A 23,854-nucleotide genomic window follows, 5' to 3' on the forward strand; every position below is an offset into this window, starting at 1 on the left:
GTGTTCCTGACATGCACACAATCAAAGGCTTGGGATAAATTTTAATCTCTGTGCAGTCAAAGGCTAGATCCTGTCCTGAGATGTGTATAGCAAGGGGCATTTAGCCACATCAGTGACTGATACAGTTTGTGCAGGCACGATAGCTGGATTGCTTTATCTGATGATTCTGTTCATCCAGGTCAGTGGTTCTCAACCTGTGGTCCGCAGATCCCTAGGAATCTGCAGACTATGGCTAAGCGGCCTGCGAACGGTTGTTGTTACCATGGAACAGCGGTTTTTAACCTCTGGTCCCCAGACCCCTGGGGGTCCACAGACTATGGCTAAGATTTCCAGTGGTCCACACCTCTATTCAAAACTTTTTAGGGGTTCACAATTGAAAAAGGGTTGAAAATCACTGATCTAGATAATAGGATTGAAGGCCAAAAGCTTGATTTCTCCCCCCTTCTTTTCCCGAGGTGTTGAGTACTCCGTTCCTATTGACTCCAGCTGAAGGGGACTTGTCAGCACCTCTGAAAATCAGCCTGTGAGGTGCTAGAATTTCAGTTTCTGAATGTGGTAAAGGTCTAGGAGCAAACAGAAATTTGGGGAGCAGGGTGGTGATGCTGTGTATTGCTCAGTGGCGTATATACTCACATACCACGGTGATAGGCACAGTAGAAGAACCTGGATAGAATAGAATATAGTGTCCTCTCTCTTTTTCTGCAGGCCCTTGAAGCTATAGATAAAGCTCTGCAGCTCAAACCAAAGGATCCAAAAGTCATATCGGAGCTCTTTTTTACTAAAGGAAATCAGCTAAGAGAACAAAACCTTCTTGACAAGGCTTTTGAGGTACAACAAGTAACAGCTCTAAAGCACGTGGATATGTTTATAGTTAAAGAACTGAGCTTACTAGCTGTAATTATTTCTCTGTGGAGAGCATACATGGTGCTTGTTCACATATTTAGCTCACCATATAGTAGAGCTGGGACTATGGAAAGGTAGTATCAAGTCCATAGTTAAAGTTGCAGTAGGGTTCTCTCCACCTCCTTTCCTTTTTTAAATAGTCACACGCAAAAAATCTCCCTCCAATTTGGTAGGTTAGCTGTGGACCCAAGGTATGCTCTGTAGCTATTAGAGATCAGTTTAAGTCAGGAATCATAAGGTTTAACATCCTGTCTGTCCAAATTTTCTGTTCTAATTAATTAGAACTCTGAGTATTCTTGTTATCCATATAAATGTCCAGATGTTCTTTGAATCCTCCTAAATTGACACCCCAAGAATAGAGGTGTTCAACAGAGTCCAAAAATTATTTTAGTGATTTCCCTCCTCTCTCTCACACATCTGTAGAAGCAAAATAAAGGGGTGGGTCAGAGCTACCTAAGATAGTTAAGTCTGCACACGGGTATCCATGTTGTAAGAAAGATTGCAGCCATTCAAATGTTAAAACCTTGCCAATGTTCTCTCCCTCCCCGCACATACGTGCTGATGTGGAGTTATAGAGATGCTTTTCTCGTAAGAGGCACATATTGTTTGCAGAAAGTAGTTATAAAGTGCAGAGCATCCCTGCAAATCAAGATCAGCAGAAGATAATGCACTGTCCTAGAAACTGCCTTGTTTCTCTGCAGGAATCTGCAGACAATGCAAATTCCCCCAGATAGGCCCTTCAGGGAAATGGTCGCTTCGTTTGTCTCCACTTAAGACACTGAAACTCAGCACACATTTTGTATGTAAGAAAAATCAAGAAAGAAGACAACAGTCTTTTAAAGGGATTGGTGGGGGAAGTCATTTTTCCCCTAATGTGGTTTTTAGTCAGGGGCACAAGCATCTTAACCTGAAGACATTTCATATTTACTTAGAGCTATAAAGTGTCTGTGGAGCTGAACCCAGATCAAGCTCAGGCCTGGATGAACATGGGAGGGATTGAGCATATCAAGGTAGGAATAATCTCTTGCTTTCTTGCGGGCTGTCAAGTGTTCTGTTCTTCAGAATATAAGGTTGAGCTTGCCTTCAGGCAGCTAAGAAGTGCATGTTCAGTGTATCTTTTGTGTCCCCCTCTGTGTCTGATCCACAGAGGATGCAAGTCTGTTATAGTCCCAGCTAGAGATCCTGCATCTAACTCAAATTGTAGAGATTTGTGCGTTTCTCTCTGGAAATCCCTAGTTCAATCCTTGGTGCTTGATCGAAATGTCGGTCGTCACACAAGTATTCAGTCAATCTAGACACGACAGAGAGGGGGCCCTGGAGTGAGCAATACATCAGAAGGAAAAGCAGCAGCAATATGGAACCCTGAAGGATTTCCTCCCTTAAGAGAAAGGTTGATAGTTCAAGCAGTGGGGGGGGGGGGAAGATTGTGAGCATGGTCCATCTTTTAAAAGCAGTGCTTCTTCCCCAGCAAAGCTACGATTAGCTCCTAATCTACAATGTTTGTTTTTAAACTGTTGGATAAGTATTCCCAGTGTATGCAGTTGAGAGTCAGCCCTTTAAATTCCTCTTTACCTAATCCATTTGACGATGGTGTCTAATGCGTAATACTGACAGCACCAGTTGATGGAAATATGGTGACAGACGTGGTATTATATTTCTGTGATTACTGTAGCATAATTATTCTGAATGTCCTAAAGATATTAGTTTAACTCGTATTAAACATCTCTTCTGCTTGAACACGACAACTTTGTTTAAATCTGCTTCTTGCCAGGTCTCCGCTGATCTAATTTAAGCACAGAGCAGGTTCTTCAGAAACACCAGCTGACCAATTTAACAATGAGCGGAGTGTTGTTGTTTCTAAAACTGTCAAACACACCTTATAAATTGCCTTCTCCATCCATTGGGAATCTCCGACAATGCTGTTTCAGAGTCAAAGAATATGAATGACACTTTTTTTCACCCTTTACAGGGAGACTACGTCACTGCACGCAGCTATTACGAGAAAGCTTTACAGCTGGTTCCAAACAGCAAGCTGCTGAAGGAGAATCTGGCTAAACTGGATCGCTTGGAGAAACGATTGCAGGAAGTCCAGGACAAAGATCAGACATAGACAGAGGGGTGGAGCTTTGTGCTCCTTGCAGAAGAAAGAGAGGTGGAAGCCCATTGGCAGAAGTGACCCGGAAGGAGCTGTGATGTGACTCAGAATTAAGGAGGGCAAATTTGGGGCGCACATTTGTGCATCACCAAAGTTGCCGGAGGCCCATCATTTCTGTAGGGTATGCTGAAGAATGAGTGGAAAACCCCTGTTTTTAATCAAGATTTATGTTTGGGTTGGATGCATATCACTACCATTTGTGCTGTAACTGGGAGACACATCTTTGCTGTCCTGGTCTCTCACTTCCCAGGCTGGATGGGCTGTAGAGGCAACGTTATCATCCACTGTGGCAAGGGATGGAGCAGTGCCTCTTGTTAGTCAACATTGACCCATCTAACCCACTTATTAATGGACTCTAAAGCAAGCCCCATAAAGTCCTCCTCAGCCAGGATGATGGTGACAATGATCAGCAGAGAGCGTCAAAGGTCATTACAGGGTTAAAGCTATGGGAAATGGTGACCATTTTTAGGGCTCCAACAGTGACTTGAAAATGACCCCAAGGAAAGGGAGAATTATGTCTGGACATGGCTGTCTCTAAAAGTAATGCTTCTGTGACTAGGGCAGCTAGTCCTTTGAGGAAAAACCTCAGTTGACTGTTTTACTCTGACAATAATCATTCGGATTCATGATATCACAAAATTGTCAGAAATCACATAATATTTTTGTCCAATCAGGATTATTATTTCTGTGAAAAATTGGAACTATCCAATGGAAATGTGGAATTCTTAAATGACTCCAACTCCCTCCTCCCCCCCACAAAAAAAATCTATATTTTTAAATACTGAGTGGGAAGGCAAGTTGGCTTCAGAATTTAGGCATTTATTTTTTAGTGTTATTTATTTTTAACTTATAATAAAATGTTTAATATATTTTTCTCTGTTTATAAGAGTCGGGCAACCTACTTCACAACTGGCAATGTGGCTTGTGATTGTTGCTTTTATTGCATAAAGTTAGAAAATACGGCAACACAGGGTTGTGTTTGAATAATTTTCCCTGCTGATATTTTTAAAGCAATTTGATATTGAACCAAATTCTCATTACAGCCGTACCAAGCCCATTGACTTGTTGGGATGCACCAGTTCAGCTCAGATGAGAGTTTGATCTGTTATCATTAGTAGAGATACTTGAGAAGATTAGATGGGGCAGTGCAGCGATGTCCTGCCCTTTCACTCTGGACAGTGGCTCATCTCACAACTTTACGGTTTTCATCTTAGCCCCCATTATGAAACCATCCTACAGTTTGTTTCAGCCTGATTGCCATGTCCTTGCTGAAGAGAAGCCCAGGGCCAGGAATTAATAGTTAGGGGGTGGTTCAAGTTGAGACTGAAGTGCATTGATGCAGCTCTGTCAGGGAAAGTTTGCATGGTAATGGCCTAGGGCTTTAACCAGTGCTAGCAGTGTGTCTCTGTCCTGAGCTCTAGATGCACTCAGAAGTAAGTTAAAGAAGTCTCCATAAATAAATGCACAACAACATTGTCACCTGATTCTGCTTCTCTGCTTAATTTAAGGGGTTTCATTTCTAATTGCCACTCTTTGTTGGTAAAATCACAGACATAAAGTAAGAGTCTAGAAGTCAACAGTGTCCCATCCAAGCACAGGAGGGTTCTGTTCAGTGCCCAGCGGATGCTGAAGATTATTAATTTGGCTTCTGCACGTAGCCAGGTGATTCTCCAGAAGCTCTGTTGAGCAGTGGGGCTGTCCAGGGCATGCCTCTAACAGCGGGATGGTGGGACTGATGGAGACTGTGCATTCCTGTCCTTCTCTCTCCTAATCATCTTCATTTATACAGAGAACAGTTCAAACCAGGCCCAAGTAAACTGCAAGTGTGAGTCCGGATTGGCATTTGGGGACCTTTTCACAGCTGGCAAAATAATAGGTTATTTCCCTCCTATCTCCTCTACCTGTATGCTTGCCTATACTTGTCTTTTAGAACTTGGAGACAGATCAGCAGCAGTTCTCTTGTCCACTCATCCTTGGAGGATTCCACTCCCCAACCTGGTGATGGCTGTAGACTCACTTAGCATGAGACTGCTGTGTCTCCCCCGAGATCTCTTCCACTCCGTTCCCCAAGAATTCAGTCCGACTCCAGTCTCATCACTGGCGTTCCTTTATTTGGCAGCAAAGCTATGCTGAGTTGATCAGAATCAAGCGTAGGGGGTGAGTATAGGACATATTACACATCCAAAGTTCCATAGCCAGCCTCCCCCTTTATAGACATTTACTATACATTGCATCACACATTTGGGGATTCACTTGGTCACTTTGCAGGAATCATGGCCATGCATGACTGACTCTTTACCTCATCTTATGTTCCAGGCTTATCTTGTCCATTGCATATGGCTCCCTGGGTGTTCCCCCTTATCTTAGCTAGTACAGACATTCTGCTTCTAGCCTGCTGATCCTTGTACCTCCCTAATCCTGTCTCCCAAGAAATGAGGCCTCCCCCATGTCCAGTTACTCATGTCAAGCCAGGTCTACAGTGACGAGGTGGATTCCTAGTGAAATGGTTATTCCGAGGCTGTTTGTGTCAGGCTTTCCCCAACACAGCGAAGGAGTTGCCACACTCCCTGACTTAGTGCTGTCATAGGGCAGTCAACATTTTTGGTACAAAGTCAGAATTGGCCTCCCTGGGTGTCTGGCTGGGAAAGCCCTGTGGAAGGCTATGCAGGCAAAACCAGTGCTAAAGTGATCTCTGAGACCTGCCAGTTCTCCAACAGTAGAATTTTAGTTAGTTCAGAACAAAGTTTCAGAGCTCAGACAACTTGCATCTATCCCTAAAAGCTCAGACCCCTTTAAAGCATGGGGAGAATACCATTTAGTGAGAACCACAGGTTTTCCATCGCTACATACCATGGAGAGAGTGATGCCATTATAGTGGAAGTGTGTGAAAGGGTTGAAGATGAGGCATCATTCAGGTGAAGCTCTCCCCTTTTGTCCTGCAGAACCTAATTTCTTGGCACCAGCACCAAGGTTTCCCATTAGAAGTGTAATTTTTCAAAGCAGAGCATGGGGATTAACACACTCAATTCCCCTTTGAGCTAAATCATGCCCCGATCCTGCAAAGGAGCAGATGCTTATGCCCACACTTGAAGTCAGTGGGGCTCAGGGTGGGTGGCAAGGGTCTGCTGTGTGGCTCACTTTGTAGGACTGAGGCCTTAGTGCCCAGGTCTGTGAGGTGGTTGGTGTTGTCTGTTAACTCTCATTGAGACTAAGGGGAGTGCAGAGCATCTCAGAGGAAAGGCCCTTTTCACATGGCACGCTAGGGTCTTGAGTGAGAAGGATACTATTGAATGGTATCACATACTACACATCGGCAGAGCTATTGTTTGTAAAGACGCTTGTATCAATGCTGCAAGAGCTTTCCTAGGTGTATTTTCCGTAGCCCACCAGCACTTTGACACTGAGCCAAAGACGGTTGAGAATGCAGGCAGGAAGGCATTAGGGGCAGGGGAGGAATCTTTTGTTTTTAAAACTTGTATAAAATATAAACTTAGCCTCTGAAGAGTAAGTTAGACAAATAAAAAAGATTTATTCTCCATGTCCCACACATGTGTGGCTTTAGAATGTGGCCAATGATATTTTTCAAATGGAAAAAAAAAAAAGTTGTATTTTTTTAAACAATACTTTGAGAGGGGAAGGGTGTGTGTTTAACTTCGACTGAAAGCTTTGTGTGTCCTTTCTGACTGATCTAATAGGAGGGTTGTGTCATTCTCATGAGAGCATTCAATCAAGGCCATCCCATCCTGCTAAAACTTGTACTTACCTGAAATCTATTCTATATTTATATGTCCCTTGCTGATCCAGGAAAAGATACCAGCCCTGGCTAGTAGGAGACATGCAATACTGTTACAATGCTAGCTTCTCAGATGGGCAACCCAGGGAAACCAGCCCAGCATGAGGTGGTTAGTTAAGTGTGGTCAGAGGGCTTATTATATTGTCATCTCTGCCTGCTGTCTTCAGTCTGGTACATTTCTGTTGCCTGCCAATGCACAAGAATGCTGCTCTTATACATTTGGCTGGCAACATGTTGCTATGCAAAGTGGTTTAATCCCATCCTATTCACAGCAATGAAAGGCCGTGTTGCCTCTTGTGAAACAGGTTTAAGGCAGCCTTTGGGAGAGGAGAGGGAGAGTTCATTTAAATAATCCCTCTTTCCCTAATCAGCACTTTATGGCCCAACCCATGCCAAATAATAATGTAGAAACTGTATATCCTGCATCCTGGCAGAGTTCTTGAGGAATTGACTAAAGCCCTGATGTAGCAAAGCAATTAAGCATGTGCGTAGCTTTAAGACCACGGGTAATCCCATTGGCTTCAATGGGACTACTTCCATCCTAAAATGCTTCGCTGGATCACACCGTTCATCTCGTGAAAGGCTTACTGTAGGTAAGGAACAATAATGGCCCAATAATATGCAATAGGTTACCTCAGCCAAAAGGAAATTTTACTGTGAAGATAAATAGAGCAAGATAAGCTGTGATGAAATGGATCTTATTGGAATTAATGTTATAGGAAACATTCTCTCCCTTTGGTTTTATGTAGGTCATAAAATAAACTATGAATACTTTGGTTTCTGCCTCCTGCAGCATGCTTAGTATGAATTATGAATGCATATTTGCTGAAAACCTGAACAAGTGCTGCTTTGTGTTTTCCCTGTATGGAGTGACATTATCTAAACACACCTCTACAGATGCACATTGGCTTAATCCAAAATTGAGAATTAACCCAGAGCTGGAAAGAGGACTTTTGTGCTAACTATACATGTCCATTTCAAATGGCAAACTAAAAAGCTGTCATTCTGTTTTGTTGGGGGGCAGGGGGTTGGTTGTCTTTTCTCACCAGAATAATAATCTGAACTAATGAATCTTTTGGAAGTTTGGTTGGGGTTTTTTTTTTTTTTTTCACATCTTGTCTATTTAAAGTCCAACACTCTTTGTCCCTCCCTTACTTCCGTCTCTCACAAGAAAAGATTTAGGAAGGACACTTCTATATTTTGCTTGGACATTTGGGGCTAGATTTTCATAAAAATGTGTATGCAAATCATTTTGGTCAAGCAGCATGTATCCGCATCAGAGAAAATGGCCTTCATTTCAGACTGAAATAGACCCCAAAGAAGGGGGGAGGGGACATGGACTCCCACACAAGGTCATGCCCGCTCTCATGCATCTAGAATTCAACGTTCAGAGATTCTGAGCATCTACAACTCTACCTAAAATCAACAGGAACTGTGGCTGCTCAGCATCTTTGAAAATCAGGCCAATATTGCATAAACTTTTTCTTGTGATTTAAGACATGCAGGTTTTAGTTACTAGCTCATACTTAGAGCTGTTAATTATTTGCTCCATAAGCCCCTGGTTCAGCAAAACACTTAGTGCATGCTTCAATTCTATGGAAGCCAATGTTTGTTTGCACCTGCTTGAAATTTCTGTGTGTTTAATTTATTGCACACCCCATTCCTGCTTATCGCATGTGAAAATGACACACACTCTTTTGAAAGTCTAGCCCTAAGGGATTTTTGCTTTATGGAGACTCATGCAAGAGTTTTATAATGTAGGAGTTTGCTTTCATGTACATTTAAATGGAGCAGCAAAAAGAAAAATTGCTTGGTCTACAATAGTGTTTTAATGTGTCAAAGCTGCGTAAGGTGATCTCTATAACTTTGTGCAAAACTTCCTTGCCATGTTTATACTGACTTGCTGAAAACTTCTTTCTTCTGGGAAATTTGCCCTCTGTGAAAGTTACAGCTTCTACAAATTTATTGTCTGAAGTGGGTGTCATGCTGCTTTCTCCCTGCTATCATGTGGGAGTTATTTCCATTGGCTGTTGTCCATATAGTTCTTATTTTCTGTACATCTGTTTGTATCAATTATGCATATCTTATTTTTTTTAAAACCCACACATTAGAACTGTTTAAAAATTAAATTCACACTTTTAAGCAGCTGGATATATGTCACTGGTACAGTATTTTGAAAAACCTTTGCTTTTTCATTGTGGGATAAATTTTTGCCTAATGGAGTTATGATAGGAGAAGTCTTTCCAAAAGAAAATGTATCTAAATGTCTATTTTGTATAAAAGTGAGAAAACAAACTACTGTGTCTGGTTTTGTTCCATCAGATGTGGGGTTTGCCTATGCCCTACAGTAAACCACCAATGGATTCTTCTTAGGACACTGATCTACCCCCTCACTCTGAGGCCTTGTCTACACTAGAAAAATAAATCAACCTAACATGTCCACGCTACCCTCTGTGGGCGGGTGGAGTGTGTCCTCACCAGGAACACTTCCACCAACCTAAAAGGGGCAGTGTGGGGAGCTGAGAACCTGGTCTCCATCTACTCCCCGCAGGTCTCTCAGCTACCTGCCAGTACCCCCACAGGTTCCTGGGTTCCCGGTGGACTGCCCCCTCCCTCACTTCCAGTTCCCTGTTGAGAGCCAGCCCTGTGCTTCTCTCCTCCCTGTTTTCCAACTGTGGAAAGCTACCTGGGGCTTACCCCCACCCCATTCCCAGGGGGAAGCCCTGTGGGCAATCTTGTTGATTTCATGGCTCAGCTGTGAAATTGACAAGGCTGCCCCAGGTCCTAGCAGGGGAGTGTGAGAGAGAAGCTGCCTGGGGCTTCTCCCCTCCCTGTTCCCCACCAGGAGCTGGGGGAAGCTGCACAGGGTTTCTCTGTTCCCTGCTCTCCCCGCTGGGAATGGGATCCAGCAGCCCGGGCTTCTCACCCCGCTCCCAGTTTGGAGTGGAGACCAACCCCGGAGGGAGGCTTCACGGTTTTGTCGGCAAAAAAAACCTCTCTAGTGTAGACCAGCCCTCACTGAGCAGCACCTTTCTGCACAAATAGTACCTTTAACTTCAGTGGGCCTGCTGCCAGAGGAGTGTGCTGTTCAGGATAAGCATCAGAATCTGGTTTTGCTATTTATTATAGTCCAGACAACAATCAAAGGCTGCAGGTGGGAAACGGCAACAGCTGGTATGTACTTAAGCAACATCATCAACAATTAATCTGTACCCATTACCACAGTGATAAGTTATAGGTATTAGGAGAGACCCTGAGGAAATGTATCCGATGGGTTGAGAGTTACGGAGTAGAAAGACAAAGAGATGGAGGAGGGAAAAACAGGCAAGAGAATCTCATCTCATCTAAATTTCCTTCCTGAGGTGGTTAGCTCTTCAGGGCCGTGATCATGCCATTGCATAGCTATGTTTGTAGAGCACCTAGCAGAACAGGGCCCAGTTGCTAATCAGCACCTCTGGGCACTATCACAATACAGAGAAGAGGAGGCATCTTTACTGAAAGTCTATTTCCAGTCAGCACGAAACTCTAAAGCCATGTGCACAATCTCTGGTGTGTTCTACTCTCATGTGTGTGAATCCCCTTAAGCTTGAGAAGGAATGTGCATGTGCATCATGAAGGCAAAATGTACCCCTTCACCTTCTTCGGGCCCTAGCTGGAAAGCTGGTAATGGAGCTGGTTGGCTAAACCACTCAAGAGGTCAAAATAGTGTGTGTATAGATGTTCCTGTCACATTGCACAACACTCAACTTCACAGGACACATGGCCCAGATCAGCCCAAGTGGATCCATGCGTGGCTTTCCCCCTTTAGCATAGGAGTGTCTTCCCTCTGTTGTCTCATGAGGGTCTGAGGCTCCATAGACTTCACATGGCAAAACCAGTGTGAGAAGAGGTTGAACAGGGCGCAGTACTCTCTTCTGTTCCCAGACTTCTGTCTGGAAGTCCAAGCAGCTCAGAGCTGCTGCTTCACCTCCCTTTGTGTCCCCTTCATGGCTAACACAGAGCAGTCACAGATGAACCCAGCCTGTGCTATTGCTGCTCCTGCTCTTACCATATCACCAGAGGTGGAAGTGATTGGGTGGGAATAGCACTAGAGCAATCCCCTCTCTTGTCAGGATTGTTCCTGTCTCTTTACGCAGATCTTCTGGGCTCAGGGACATGGCCTCTAAAATCTACACCCCCTTAGCTCCCACCAAAGGGGATGCTTCCAGGTAAAACTCCACAATAGTAACTTCTGAGGATTTTCCCCACAATGTTTTAACTCCATGTGCAAGTCTAATTATATAATCCTCCCTTTGCTGAGTAGCAGCAGATGTTGGGGCCTTGCAGATTGACTTCCTGCTGGAGAAATTAGTGATGTGGAGTCTGGATATATTTTTAATGCAACTTGTTTATTTGACATGAGTTGCATCAATTCTGAAACAGAGGTGGTCACAGACTGCATGCACACCCACCCCTCTTTCAAGACTCAGCCCAAACATGAATGCCTAGTTCCCAGAGAACAACTCTGTCCCAAGAATTGGCTCTACTTAGAGAGTAAAGCAGAGTGTGAAACTCCCTTGTTGCTTGCCATATCCCACCTAAGAAAAAAATGACATGACAAAACTAACAGTTCAAGCATTTCCTCAACAACTGTACACTGATCACAGGCTAAGGAACCTGTAGACACACATATAACAGCATCTCCTAACTCCTCCCATAGTTATTGGGCCACTTCCCCTCATGTTGAAGTAGCATTTTACTCTCTGTGTACTCTGGCAAAATCAAGCATACCACTTAACAGGAGGAGTGGGAGGGGTAGCAGAATCCAGCCCGGTTAGAGCAGGATATATTTTCTTTGTCCTTTAAATGCCTATTGTAAGGCAGATGAGTATTTCAAAGCCCCCTATTTTGGCAGTTGCTCTCTGTAAAGGTGCCTCAGGACATAAAATAGGGGAGCCGAAGGCTTCTGGGGTAGGTAAGCCAATGGTAGGGAGGCACTCATTATTTCTAGATAATGAGCTGTGTGCCTGTATATGGACTAGTCCACGCTAAATTACAGATTTACTACTCACAACTGTGCACAGATTATATCTGAATCCCAGGGCACTGCTCAGTTAGCACTGTTGTTTGTTGCTGTCCCAGAGCTATTACCCAAAAAGAAGAATTGACTTGCCACACCTCCACAATATATTTTTTCTTTCCACATACACTGTTGCTTAAAGGCATGAAATTATTAGTTTTGCAACGATAGTTCTTCTGAGATGGGTAAATAAAATACAGCGTTTATTTCCATAGTCTGCGAAATTGACTGAGACTCTGAGATAATAGTTCCTGTATAGAAATGATAGAACTACCTACCAGAATCTCCCCAGCGCTGGGTATGATGGGATCCAAACCATGCCTGCTCTTGATTTATTTAAAAAAAAGAATCAAAGCCAGCTCTAGCACTCTCTCTCCCTTTCTCTTCCAAAGCAATGCATTTTTAATCTGCAGTTACAAAGGGGGTGACAAGAATGGGATTTTCAAACAAGGAAACAGCTGAGTGTAAATCTGAAAGACTGAAATGAATTAGGCACCATAAACCTGAAAATGGCCTAGGATGGACACTGAATCAACTTTCTGACTGCAAGTTGGGGCAGGGGGTGTCAATGTCACACTGTAGGGTTGAGAAGGGCGTTGTCTCAGCTTGGCCAAGCTGTTAATAAAACCCGTGTTCACTATTACAACATTAAACAGGTCTGGGTTTTATGTTATCACTGGCTTCCTGCCACTAAAACAACCACCAGTCCAAATCATCTATTACAGTTTTTAATCAAAGATAAGAACTAGATTTAAAGCATGTGAAATATAAAGTATTAAGTAAGGTTTGCATTTTAACACTATCCCCTATTCCCTTTAGCTATGTAGTGTCTAACAGGGGACGACCCTCTTGTTGGACAGGTTTTCTTCGATGGTATTAACTATGTTCGTTAGTGTACAGTTCTTGTATTACCTGGCCTGCTGGATAATAGGGGGATAGAAAAAGTGAGTTTAGCTGGCCTGAAGCTGATGTGGTTATTGCAGCCTCTTTTATTTAAGGCAAACACTCCCAAGGGGAGGGAAAAGGAAAGCAAAATTAGAAAATGCAGCTTCTGTCTCTTGTGCTGACTTTCACCTTCAGCCTCACTGCTGGAGACACACAGGCTCAGCACACAATCCTACCAGCCACTGCAGACCTGGCAGGCTTTGATCAATACTAGGCTGTTTAAGGCATTACCTTTAAATGCCTTTCTGGTCACAGGCTCACAGCTGTGCTTCAAAGGTTGTCTTGGCCAGGTAAGTCAGACTCTTATTAGACAGAAGAACAGCGATAGGAAGGAGAAGACGTAAGGTGGCGAAGGAAAACAACATAAGAGGCGACATAATGACCTTTGGCTCACATCCGGAGTGTTAGTCAGGATTTGGCCAAAGTCAGTGGACATGGTGATATTATCTGGCTCCCTCTCGCTGGCCTGGTCTGGTCAGGCTGCCTTTCAGGATCACAGTAATGAAGGCCTCATGGTGTCATGGTGGTTCCTGGTGTCCCAGGAGACAGTGCATGTGCAGCCATTATGGCAAAGCTTGCTTCTTCCAGCCCACGTGTCCCACTGAGCCCAGTTAGTGACACTTGGATCATTAATGTCCAAGAAGGGAGGGGAGACCCTCATCCCATTCAAAGGAACCAATCAAAATACGTTTTTGCTGACTTCAACGCTAAACATTTCTTCCCATTTCTAGAACCGTTCAGCTGATTTATCATGCCAACCGATGCCTTTACCAGGAGCCTTGAAGATCCCTTAGCACAAGTTCTTCCAACTTAAACAATCTAGCTTGTGCCAGTCTGATTCTTGCCAACTTTTGATGACTTTCATCAACAAATACATGGAAAGCTGAGTTGGCTTTTTGTTACCTTAACCACCGCAGGGCAGAGACCTCTGTACAACAATAACAGACAGACAGTTGTACACATAAAATTATAGGTTCAGATCTTCAGCAGGTGTAAAGTGGCATAGCTCCATTGGCTTATTATCAGACTGGCAGGAGGTTACTAGTGGAGTTCCTCGGTGATCAGTCTAGGATCCACTCGTACTCAATGTTTTTGTTAATGACCTTGGCACAGAAATGTCTCTCATTTGCTTGCTGTGTGACTCTGGCAAGGCATTTACACTCTGACCCTCAGAAGTATTTAGGCTCCTCTCTTCCAGTGAAATCAATGGGTTCCAAAGGGAGTTAGGAGCCTAAATACCTTTGAGGAGCTGGACTTTAAACTCTCTGGTGGTGATGGTGTTTCTACAGCAGCAGCACATAGAGAGCACAGCTGTGTCAGGCTAGGTGTTGCATGGACACATAACGGTGCCTGCTCTCCAGAGTGTGCTCACTGCCTTCATTTCCCCTGTAAAATGCAGCTAATTATGCCCACCTTTATACAACCTTGAATAATTCTCAGCTGAAAGCTGTTCAACACCATCAGCAGAGCTGGGGTTTAAAACTGCCCATAAAGATCTTAAATTGAACAGATACATTGTGTAAAAAGTTTAGTTTAAAAAAAACAAACAAAAAAACATTTCCTGTTCTCCCAGAAGAGTGGGCTAAACCCACCATGACTCCTTCAGACCTCCCATGTAGAGGTGAGTAAAGGATGCAACCTTCTCAGAAACTGCCACACCCCAGCTGTACATCACTGCCCCACATCCCTTCCAGCTGGCGCAGATGGTGGCTAACATCATAAGAGGGGATTAAGACCCACTCTTATTGAAGTTCTAGGAGTTAAATTATTTCTCAGTCAGCTGATTAGTATGACAAGGTAAAGAATGAGTGTATTCCAAAATATTAAGGCTAGAGCTGGTGGTGATAACGATGAGGAGGACAAGGAGGACAGATGCAGAAAACAGTCACTACCTCTTACAATACAATCTCTGTAGAGTGAGGTAGACCCTACAGGATTATTCTGATACTGCTGAATCCATGTGGGGTCATATATTCAATGGGGCTCCCCGGGAGACCCGATGAAGAAGGGAAATGGGAGCTTGACGTGGAAGGAAAAGGACAGGCCTGAGAGAGGAGGGTGAGAGAGAAGGACAGGCCTGAGAGAGAAGAGTGAAGACAGGTGAGAGAGAAGGACAGGCCTGAGGGAGAAGGGTGGAGTCTAGATAGAAATTTGATTGGGGCCTTCTCTACAGGTGGCTGATTTGCAGCCCTGCGTCTCCAGCTGCTGGGATTGATTCACCCCCCCCTCATCTACTAAGGAATCCTGGCCTTGGAGCTGCAGCTGTAGGCAGGTTTGGTCTTTTTATAGCAGCAGTGAAAAGCAAAGTAGTGTAGCGGGGAAAGACTAGTTCTGTTAGACTCTCTTGTTCTATCACCTTCCTGCCCCCTTTTTTTTTGGTTTTTGCTGGATGGGGGTTGCAGGTTAGCTTTGGGGTAATCTCATATAGCCATGGAAGCACCTGGGCAATGTTTCTTGTTTGTTTTTCTCTTCACTCAATGTGGTAAGTGAGTCCACCTTGTTCTTGATCAGGAAACCAGAGCCTGTAGGAAGGGTGCTGGGCTAGGAAGTGGCTTGCTCTGGAGACTGTGCTAGCATTCTCCTTCAGTTCCTACATGAGGTCATAATGGAGTTCAAGAACTTTGGAGGGTTACTTCCTCAGTCTAGAGAAGAGGCAAAATCCCCAAGCTCCTCTGCATGGACCAAGTTATGTTTCAAAACAGTCTTTTGCCATGTGACTTTACAACTGTTGAGTCAAGTTTCAAATCAATGGTTCTGATTGACCTGGTCTGAGACGAGTGAGAAACTTGGTCCTTTGTGTTTTAAAGAGCAGGAAGCTCGAAGCTCTTCCAAATGTCAGCCCGTGAAGTAGACCCCACTTAAAAATCCCCTCTGGGTGGCTTGTTTCATAAATGTTCTCTCTACCCTGCTCCCTATGTTTGTGTCTCTTGGTGGCTGATAGCAGTGATGAAATGTAGCTAAGTATAAGAGGAGCATGCTGTATACTATTTGTCTCTTTACACATCAGGGGAGTCAGGGGCTGATCTCCATATGCAATAGTTAACACTACCTGGCGAAATCTTGCATAATCAATTACATAAACTGCTGTAACTTGAGTAGGAATAGCTGTTACTCCTTCCCTGTAGGACTTATCTGCTACAGCAACCCCTTTCCCCCCCCAGGCTGAACCTTTCTTGAGGAAAGATCCACAGTCAAAATGAACTGTAATAAGGCTTTTCAGATGTGTACGACCTAATAGGCTGAGTCTACTAAATTCACTTAAACTGGTGACTTAAGAACGTTCCAAACAAGCTGTGGCTCAGAGCAACGTCCCCCTGCTGATATTGTTTGTGTTCGTAAAGCTGTCCTATGTGTTCTTTTATTAATTAAAATACTAATGAATCTTTCTGTTCACTGGCCACTGAAGACTTTAACTAGATTATAGGGGATGTTTCTTCCCAGAAATTCTTAAGGGGGAGAGGGGCAAAATGGTGCATTTTAGAAGCCCAGTAAATTCTCCAGAGCTGAGGATGTAAGGAAGGTAACATTGTGCAGGGGCATCATGGCCCTCAGAGCAACTTATAAATGTTTTTCACATGAAGATCACAATAAACAGGCTGGGAAGGATTAGATTTTTATCAGTAAATGTCAATTTCACTGTAAACACACAAATGATGAGAAAATGTCCATCAATAATTTCAACTTACAGCTTTGCAAAAGGAAAAAAATGCTCTTTGAGAATGCATTAGTTTGACTTATGGATATTTACTTTGTATATTTGGACATGAGATGATGAGAGTGGTTTTTAATGGTTATAAAGCTTTATTTTTGAACCCGATGACTACCCTCCTCATATAATTATCTGACTCCCCTGATTGAATTTGGGAAATTGTGGAAAAACTTAAAAATAAAAAACAGATGTTATCAATTTATCTACTGAAATAATAATAATAAATTCTGCCAAGTCTAACAATAAAATGGTGGGTGGAAATGATGTAACTAACTGTCAGAGAACTAACTCTACTAGATTTCTGTTATTCCTTCCACTCCACTATGTTGCTTGCTGTTCCTCCCTTGTTAGCATTGCCTCTATCCCTGCCTAGATAAATGGTCATCTCCCACGAAAGCCTGTTTAATTTCCTGGTTTACAACAGTACTGACATGTTGCTAAGGCAATAGTGGCCTTAGGCATGCACATCCAGGAGTCCCTTGTCCGTACGTTCAACCTACCAACCATGGATCTGGCCCACTCAGAAGACTTTGACAGCTTTTGCCTGTTTGTGAGCTTTCTAGGTCCATTCAGTGCCTGTAGGCTAGTGGTGGAAAGAAGCAGAAAATATTTTTCTGAGGACTCCTTGGTAACACAACTCAGTTTAAAAGCAGGGAGAAAATATTTGCTATGCTCTGGGAGGTATGGATGGGGACCCCAGCTTGCTTTGCTGTAGAAAAGATTTGAAGTGTAAGTTCTGTGGCAATGAAAGTGTCTCCTGAAGAGGTGCTGACTTCCAACTATTTACCATCCTAGTCCCAATTCCATGCAACAAGTTCTCCATGCGGCTCACCACAAAAGTCCTAGATGAGGAAATGTGGGGTTTAACTTGGTTTGAACGCATACAAAGCTTTCTAAAACCTCAGTGTCATGATCCTGTGTTTCTGATGCCACTGCTGATTAGCCAAATTAAATAACGAGAAAACAAACCCCCTTCAGGTCTGTGTGGAACCAAGGTAAATGGGGATCTCAATGAGTGACGTTCATTGAAATTGCAGGGCAATGTTAGGGCTGAAAGAGTAGAGAACCTGTTCCATAGCATCTGCTTGTGAAAGAGCCTATAGCGTTTAGTAATTAGACTCTTCTGACCAGATTCTGGTCTCTGTTGGACTAGTATTGATTGGGAATGACTTCCAAGGAGTTACTTCAGGCTTATGCCAGTGTAAATAAGATCAGAATCCAGCTCTTGCTGTACGTATAAGCACAAAACTGTGGAAAGCTGGCATTCTGTATAGGTTAGATTGAACGACTATCCAGTACTTTTAGGTTTCACTTTGTGTGTTCCATTTGTAGTGTTGGTGGGGAGATTCCACCTATCAAGGATTCCAATGGGAAGTGCATTAACCTGGAACTAATGATCTAATGTTTACAGCCTGTTCAGGTTCAGGAACAGACCAGTTGAGTGGTGCAGAAGAATTGCTGTCCTCCCTTCAGGGGAGGAGCCAGAAGGCTGAAGATCGATCTGTCTCTAAATCAGCTAGCCTGGGCATACAGGATCCTGGTAAGAGGAGTTACAGTTTGGTAGCTCTTTTCTTTGTATCTCCATATGCATGAGTGATTGTAAAGATTGCTGTTGAATGTAATTAATAACGTGCTGCAATTGATAAGATGAAGAAGGATTTCTTCGTGCCCCAGCATGTCTTCTGCCAGGTCTATGAAATGAGAATATTTTCTGCTGGATGAGAATGGGGGTTTTTGTTTTTTTTTCAGAACACATAAATGAGATTGCAACAGATTTATTCTGAACTGCATGTCTTATTACAATGTCTAAAACTAAATCAGACACAACTGTCCCCAGCTGGCCACAATCATATTTTCCGTCTGTTTGTTCCTAAAGTTTCATTTGAGAGGCGATTGTACCTTTGATTCAGGGAATGTGGTGTCTCCTTGGACTGCTTGTCAACTTCAAGCAAAAGATTGCATGCTGAGCCTATTCAAGTCAGCCAATGAGAAATGATCTTTCATAACTGACTCTAGTTGGCCCCTCTGTGTATTGCAACAGGAGGCGTTTTTAAACTTGAAAGTAGTAAATACTGATTCAAATTAAATGTTTAACATTGCTGAACCCTCGTGGGTCCTGACAAAATAGATTATTAAACAGGCCAGCACTATATCCCATGGCACTTGTTAGGTAACTTTGCAAGTGCAAATAACATTTGATCAGTAATGGTTTTATCATCTTTCTTCTTCAGCTGCTGAGTGAATGAATAGCTTTGATAGATTTGATGGAAGATGAATGAACTATTCAGCCCCATCATCACTCTAAAGACCAATTGACTTCAATCTCGCACACATTCTGGTCTGTTCTCTAGACACACCGTTCCTGTGTACTCGATGTATTCTCCACCTGAGCTCACTTCATTTTGAAAGTCAAATTTATTATAAGGCTTTGTAGTCTGGTACTTAATCATTCCATCCCAGTATTGGCCACTGGGGGTTCTGTTAAAGGTTGATTACAAAATTAGCTCGGTCTTATTGAGACCTTTGAGGCTCAATACTTGAACATATCAATGCTCTGTCAGAACATAACATTTTCCTTTCTGTCTTTGGTGTAGGAATGAAATGTGGAATTCGTCCCATTGACTCAGAGAACCAGAAGAGCTTTCTGCAGTCTGGATTCTTTTCTAGAATTGTTGGAGGCAGAAATTCAGTGGCTGGTGGACAACCCTGGCAGGTCTGTGACAGGAATACAGTAATTTCCTCTTGAGGGAGATGTGAACTTTTTTTCAAGGCAGACAGTAACTGAGGAGATGCCTTCGTTCAATAAGGAGCCTAAAACCCAAACTGACTCAAATGCCCTTTCCTGACAAATCTTAATTTAAGGTCCCCTTTTCCCCTTAATCTCTGAAACTACTAAAGTACAAGTTTTTGCAGTTTTGAGGACCAAAATTAGAGGGTGTAAATTGTCACTGAATCCAGTAGTGCTATGCTGATTTACACCAGATGAAGATGTAGTCCTTAGTGTTTAATGTACATGGTATTTTTACGTTTGTGCTTTTTGGGGACCAGGTCACACCTTTCACAAGGGATTTGGATGTAATCCATGGGGTGGCTTAGTTTGAGGGGTTTTTCCACTATAACTCTGGGGTTACGTCTGACTTTTAGGGAATGAATTCCAAACTGTTATGCTTTTTAACGTGTAAAAATTGTCCTGTCCGCAGGAGGAATCTGCTCACCTTTTAATAACAGTATTGCATACTGGCCTTCTGTTGGCTGTAAGAGTCTTAACATTCATCCATCACTGCTTCATAGCAGCCCAAAATGCTACATTAGCTGTATTTGTGGTGGAAGAATTCTTGCCCGACTGCCTAAAGAAGAACCAATTAGACAAGTCTCACTTCACAGACTTAAGTCCATGTAATAAAAGGATTCTGTGACTGTTACCAGACTTTCATTTAGAAGTAAATTGTCAATTTTTGACAGTCGGTGTATGCAACATTACTGCTTCCTATTACTATGGTCCTATCTTCACTCCATGAAACAGTTTCTGGTGATATATAACAGTAAAGTCAGAACCAAAACACTGTCTCCAGGCACTTCTGCATTTCAGGGAATTCCAGGGTTCTATCCTCACTTTGCTGCTTCAGCTCTTTCCAAACATCAGTGGAATTAGGACTAGCTGCCAAGGCTGAGTCCACAGTTTAGACAACATTTCTCTGGATACCAGTCATCTGGGACAACCTGTCCAGGAATGAGGGCATTCAGAACCTCCTTTTTTGACCACCTCTATCTGTCGTGATCAGGAGGAGGGCGGAGAACTTCCTCGGATCTTTGACATTTTAGATGTTCTTTTGGAGGGAAGTATTAGCTTCATCTGAAATGTGTGTGTGACTTTTTTTTTTTTTAAGGTCTCTCTCAAGTTGGGTCGTTTCCACTTCTGTGGTGGCAGTTTAATACAAGAAGATGTGGTTGTAACCGCAGCTCATTGCGTATTCAACCTGGAGCAGTAAGTTAGACAATACTGGTTTTGTTTTAACCTTTTAAGTTATTTCGTTAAAGCCCCTGTCTATTCATGAGGAAAGCTCCGGAACGTTAGTGTGTGCTGCTTCCTGCTTGGAGAAGCAAATGGCATTAGAATATCTGAGCTAGCACAGTGTTGAGTTACACTTGTGTTCTCTTCATGGAGCATTGGTGTCTAATCATTGTTTTTTTCCAACTCTTCCATTCTGCAGGCCACTTCAGGAGCTATAGATCATAGTGGCTCTTCTCTCCTCCCAAAACCATAGCTGCTCACTACTTGGTTCTCACAATATTTCTCTTCATGGACCATCAAGAAAGGTTCCCTGATTACTGTGGTTCACAGATCGCAATTTAAAAACTTCACCATTCTCTATGTGGATTAAATAGTAGTAAAGCTCATAATGACTAGTAATCTGACCTTGCTAGCTGAGTCTTGTACTTTGAGTGAATGTACTGTATGTCCAAAGAAGGAATAGCTTTTTCTGAGTGAAATATCCCAATGTGGGTTTGGTGGTCTGAGTCCACTTTGTATCACTAGAACCACCATAGTTTAGCAATCTTCTTGGCTTGCAATTAAGGGCATGTCTACGGCTACACTGAGGGCGGCAAATTCGCCGCCATCAGATCGATTTCTCTGGATCGACTGAGCGGTCAGTGAAGACCCGCTCAGTCGATCCAGAAATCGACGTATTAAGACCACCTTCACAAGTGGCGTAGCGCTGCATTCCCGTCGGCGCAGTGCAGTGAAGACGGTGCGCAGAAGAGGAGCGTAGAAGTCGATGGGAGTTAAGCAAGTTTTTTGCATAGCTTGTGTAACTCCTGTTGACTGCCGCTGAATCTCAGAGGTAAGTGTAGACCAGAGGTACATGTATAGTGCTGCAGTGGCCCAGCTGTACCAATACAGAGAGCTCTCCCATCACCATAAAAAAATAAACAAACCAACCCACCCCCATGAGTGGCATAAGTTATGACAGTGGGAGAAGCTCTCCCGCCAACAGAGCACTGTGCGCATTAGCAAGCGTCGGTATCTTATGTTGCTTGGGGGGGCGGAGGGGAGAATATTCACACCCCTGAGTGACATGTTATACCAACATAAGTGGTGGTGTAGACATAGTGTCAGATTGAATGACCTTACTACTCTTAGCTAATTATACTACCTAGCTCTCATATAGTGCTTTGAATCCATAGAACTCAAAGTGCTTTACAAAGGAGAGAAATATCCATCTCTCCATATATTGATGGGAATCAGAGGTACGGGGGGGGGCAAGTTGGTAGGAGTCTTTCCATTCACTGCAGTGAGAATTGCATCAGATTCGTCTTTCTCAATAGATATGAGAACTGAGGGCAGTAGAAACATTCAATAGCTGAACCTATTGTGGACTCACCTACTGCTCCAAATCTTCTCCTCTGGGTGCCTTCTTCTCCCAAACATAATGAATTAAAAACAAGCAGGGAATTTTTTTCCAAGGGCCCTAAAGGACTTAGGCACTCAGCTCCCACTGATTTGAGGTCCCTTGGGCTTCTTTAAAGATCCTCCCCTAAAGGCTGAGGGTGCAAGCAGAGTCCAGGCCAAAGCTAACTTGTCCTTGTATTACTGAGCGGGAGGTATAACACACAGCCTGTCAATTAAGCAATAAAATCATACAACAGTATTCTAGTACTCTGACCCAGAGGCATGGCAGCCCCTTATGGCATGTGGCCAAGTGGAAGTAGCATAGCTGGAAAAAGCCTGCTATTGAAGGCTAGCTTCAGCACTTAGCAGGGAAGGATGCGGTAAGGTCACATGTCGAACTTCCCAGTAATTAGAGAATTGCTTGTACACAGCTCTTTCTTACAGGAAATTATCTGCCTTGGCTCCATAGGCAACAGGCTGAAGTGTGTTGGCAAACCTCTCCCTCATTAACCTTGCCCTTCGTTTGTCAGGTCAGTAGCGAAGAATCTCATTGTGACTGTTGGAGAACACAACCTTAGAAAGGTGGATGAGCAAGAACAGAACATCCCTGTCTCGCAAATCATTGTTAACCCTGACTTCAACAGACTTAGCTACATGCATTCTGATATCGCTTTGCTGCGTCTGAAATATCGAGTAAAGTACGGTAAGGGCAGAGACTGAGTGAAAGTGCTTCAGAGTGGGTCCTTCACTATATCTAACCTGCTAGTTTAGGGCAACCTTTTATTCTCCTATCTCTCTATAATGTTCTTTTGAGCATATAAAACACACCCAACTGGTAGTGTCTTTACTCCTACCCTAGTAGGTCATCCATGCTAAATTCAGTCTAGTCTTGTCCAATTAATTGTCCTGAAAAATTGTCCCTGAGGTCAGGTGTTTGTTCTGGGGCATCTCATGTTTTCTTCATATTACTAATTACTGATTAGTGACCATAAAAAGTCAAATTGTCTTCTGGTTGTAGTAATTCTATTTTCTTTACCTCTTGGAAATTTCTATCCTCAGCTTGCTCCTTTTGCTTCATTCAGTACCATAGGGGTCTATTACAGGAGCGGGTGGATGAGATTCTGTGGCCAGAAGTCAGACTAGATTGGGTGGCCAAACTGTGGCTTGCGAGGCCCATGCAGCTTGTACAGTTAAAATGTGGCTCATGGAGCCCCCACACCACCATTCTCCACCTACCAGACTCCGAGCACCAGCAGGTGCCTCCCCAGCTCTCGAACTTCTGCTCTGCGCCTCCCCACAATCCTCCTTCTCCTGTCTTTGTCTAGTCTTGTTCTTGCTTCTTAAGTTTCACTTGAATATGGTTGGCCAAAATATTTAAATTTGTTTTCTCTAAAACAATGTGATCTCCCAAGATTACCTCAATTTGCAGGTGATTGACTTGGGTTATTTTTAGCCATTTGATTGAGTTGCTTTGGAAAAATATCTAGTTTAAAGGTGCTGGAAGACCTTGATTCTTTTTATTCACATAAAAAGGATGTTGTTGCTTTTATCTGGTTTGTGCAGAGAAACAGCCCGGAGTCCATGTACTCACATGTGTGTGCACTTTCCTCCTTAGGGCACAGGGTTCAGGCAATTTGCCTTCCCCACAAAGATGATACATTTGAGGCCGGGACTCTTTGTGTTGCTAGTGGCTGGGGCAGAGTGTCTGAGGGTAAGTAAAATGTCAGGTTCTTATGATGACAACCTTGATATGTGGGCAATGAGATAAAGAAAAGGGAGCCGCCTTGTTCCTGCAACAGAAATGTAACGCTGGCCAAATGGAAAAGCAAATCAGCGGTTCTGTTTTGCTGACTTATTTTAAACACACAATGGAATCACCTGGACCTTACTTAACGTTC

The 23,854-nt window shown here is 43.3% G+C and overlaps 2 protein-coding genes across 5 annotated transcripts in view; both read left to right on the plus strand.

Annotated features, from left to right (window-relative positions):
- The window catches only part of TMTC1 (transmembrane O-mannosyltransferase targeting cadherins 1), a 191,137-nt gene extending 181,990 nt beyond the window's left edge, over positions 1-9,147 (plus strand). For all 4 annotated transcript variants that reach the window (XM_067536271.1, XM_067536272.1, XM_067536274.1 and 1 more), the window contains 3 exons: positions 706-828; positions 1,836-1,913; positions 2,873-9,147. In XM_067536271.1, the coding sequence (XP_067392372.1) occupies positions 706-828; positions 1,836-1,913; positions 2,873-3,013 (342 nt within the window). In that variant the 3' untranslated portion in view covers positions 3,014-9,147. The remainder of the gene's footprint in view (positions 1-705; positions 829-1,835; positions 1,914-2,872) is intronic.
- Positions 9,148-15,175: 6,028 nt separating this feature from the next.
- The window catches only part of OVCH1 (ovochymase 1), a 48,229-nt gene continuing 39,550 nt past the window's right edge, over positions 15,176-23,854 (plus strand). The window contains exons 1-6 of the mRNA XM_067536275.1: positions 15,176-15,337; positions 17,976-18,104; positions 19,159-19,277; positions 20,452-20,549; positions 22,487-22,659; positions 23,572-23,667. Coding sequence (XP_067392376.1) covers positions 15,286-15,337; positions 17,976-18,104; positions 19,159-19,277; positions 20,452-20,549; positions 22,487-22,659; positions 23,572-23,667 — 667 coding nt within the window. The 5' untranslated portion in view covers positions 15,176-15,285. The remainder of the gene's footprint in view (positions 15,338-17,975; positions 18,105-19,158; positions 19,278-20,451; positions 20,550-22,486; positions 22,660-23,571; positions 23,668-23,854) is intronic.

This window comes from Emydura macquarii, unplaced genomic scaffold (genome assembly GCF_026122565.2).
Source record: "Emydura macquarii macquarii isolate MOO-44397 ecotype Brisbane River unplaced genomic scaffold, CSIRO-AGI_Emac_v2 contig_3530, whole genome shotgun sequence".
Taxonomy (NCBI): domain Eukaryota; kingdom Metazoa; phylum Chordata; order Testudines; family Chelidae; genus Emydura; species Emydura macquarii.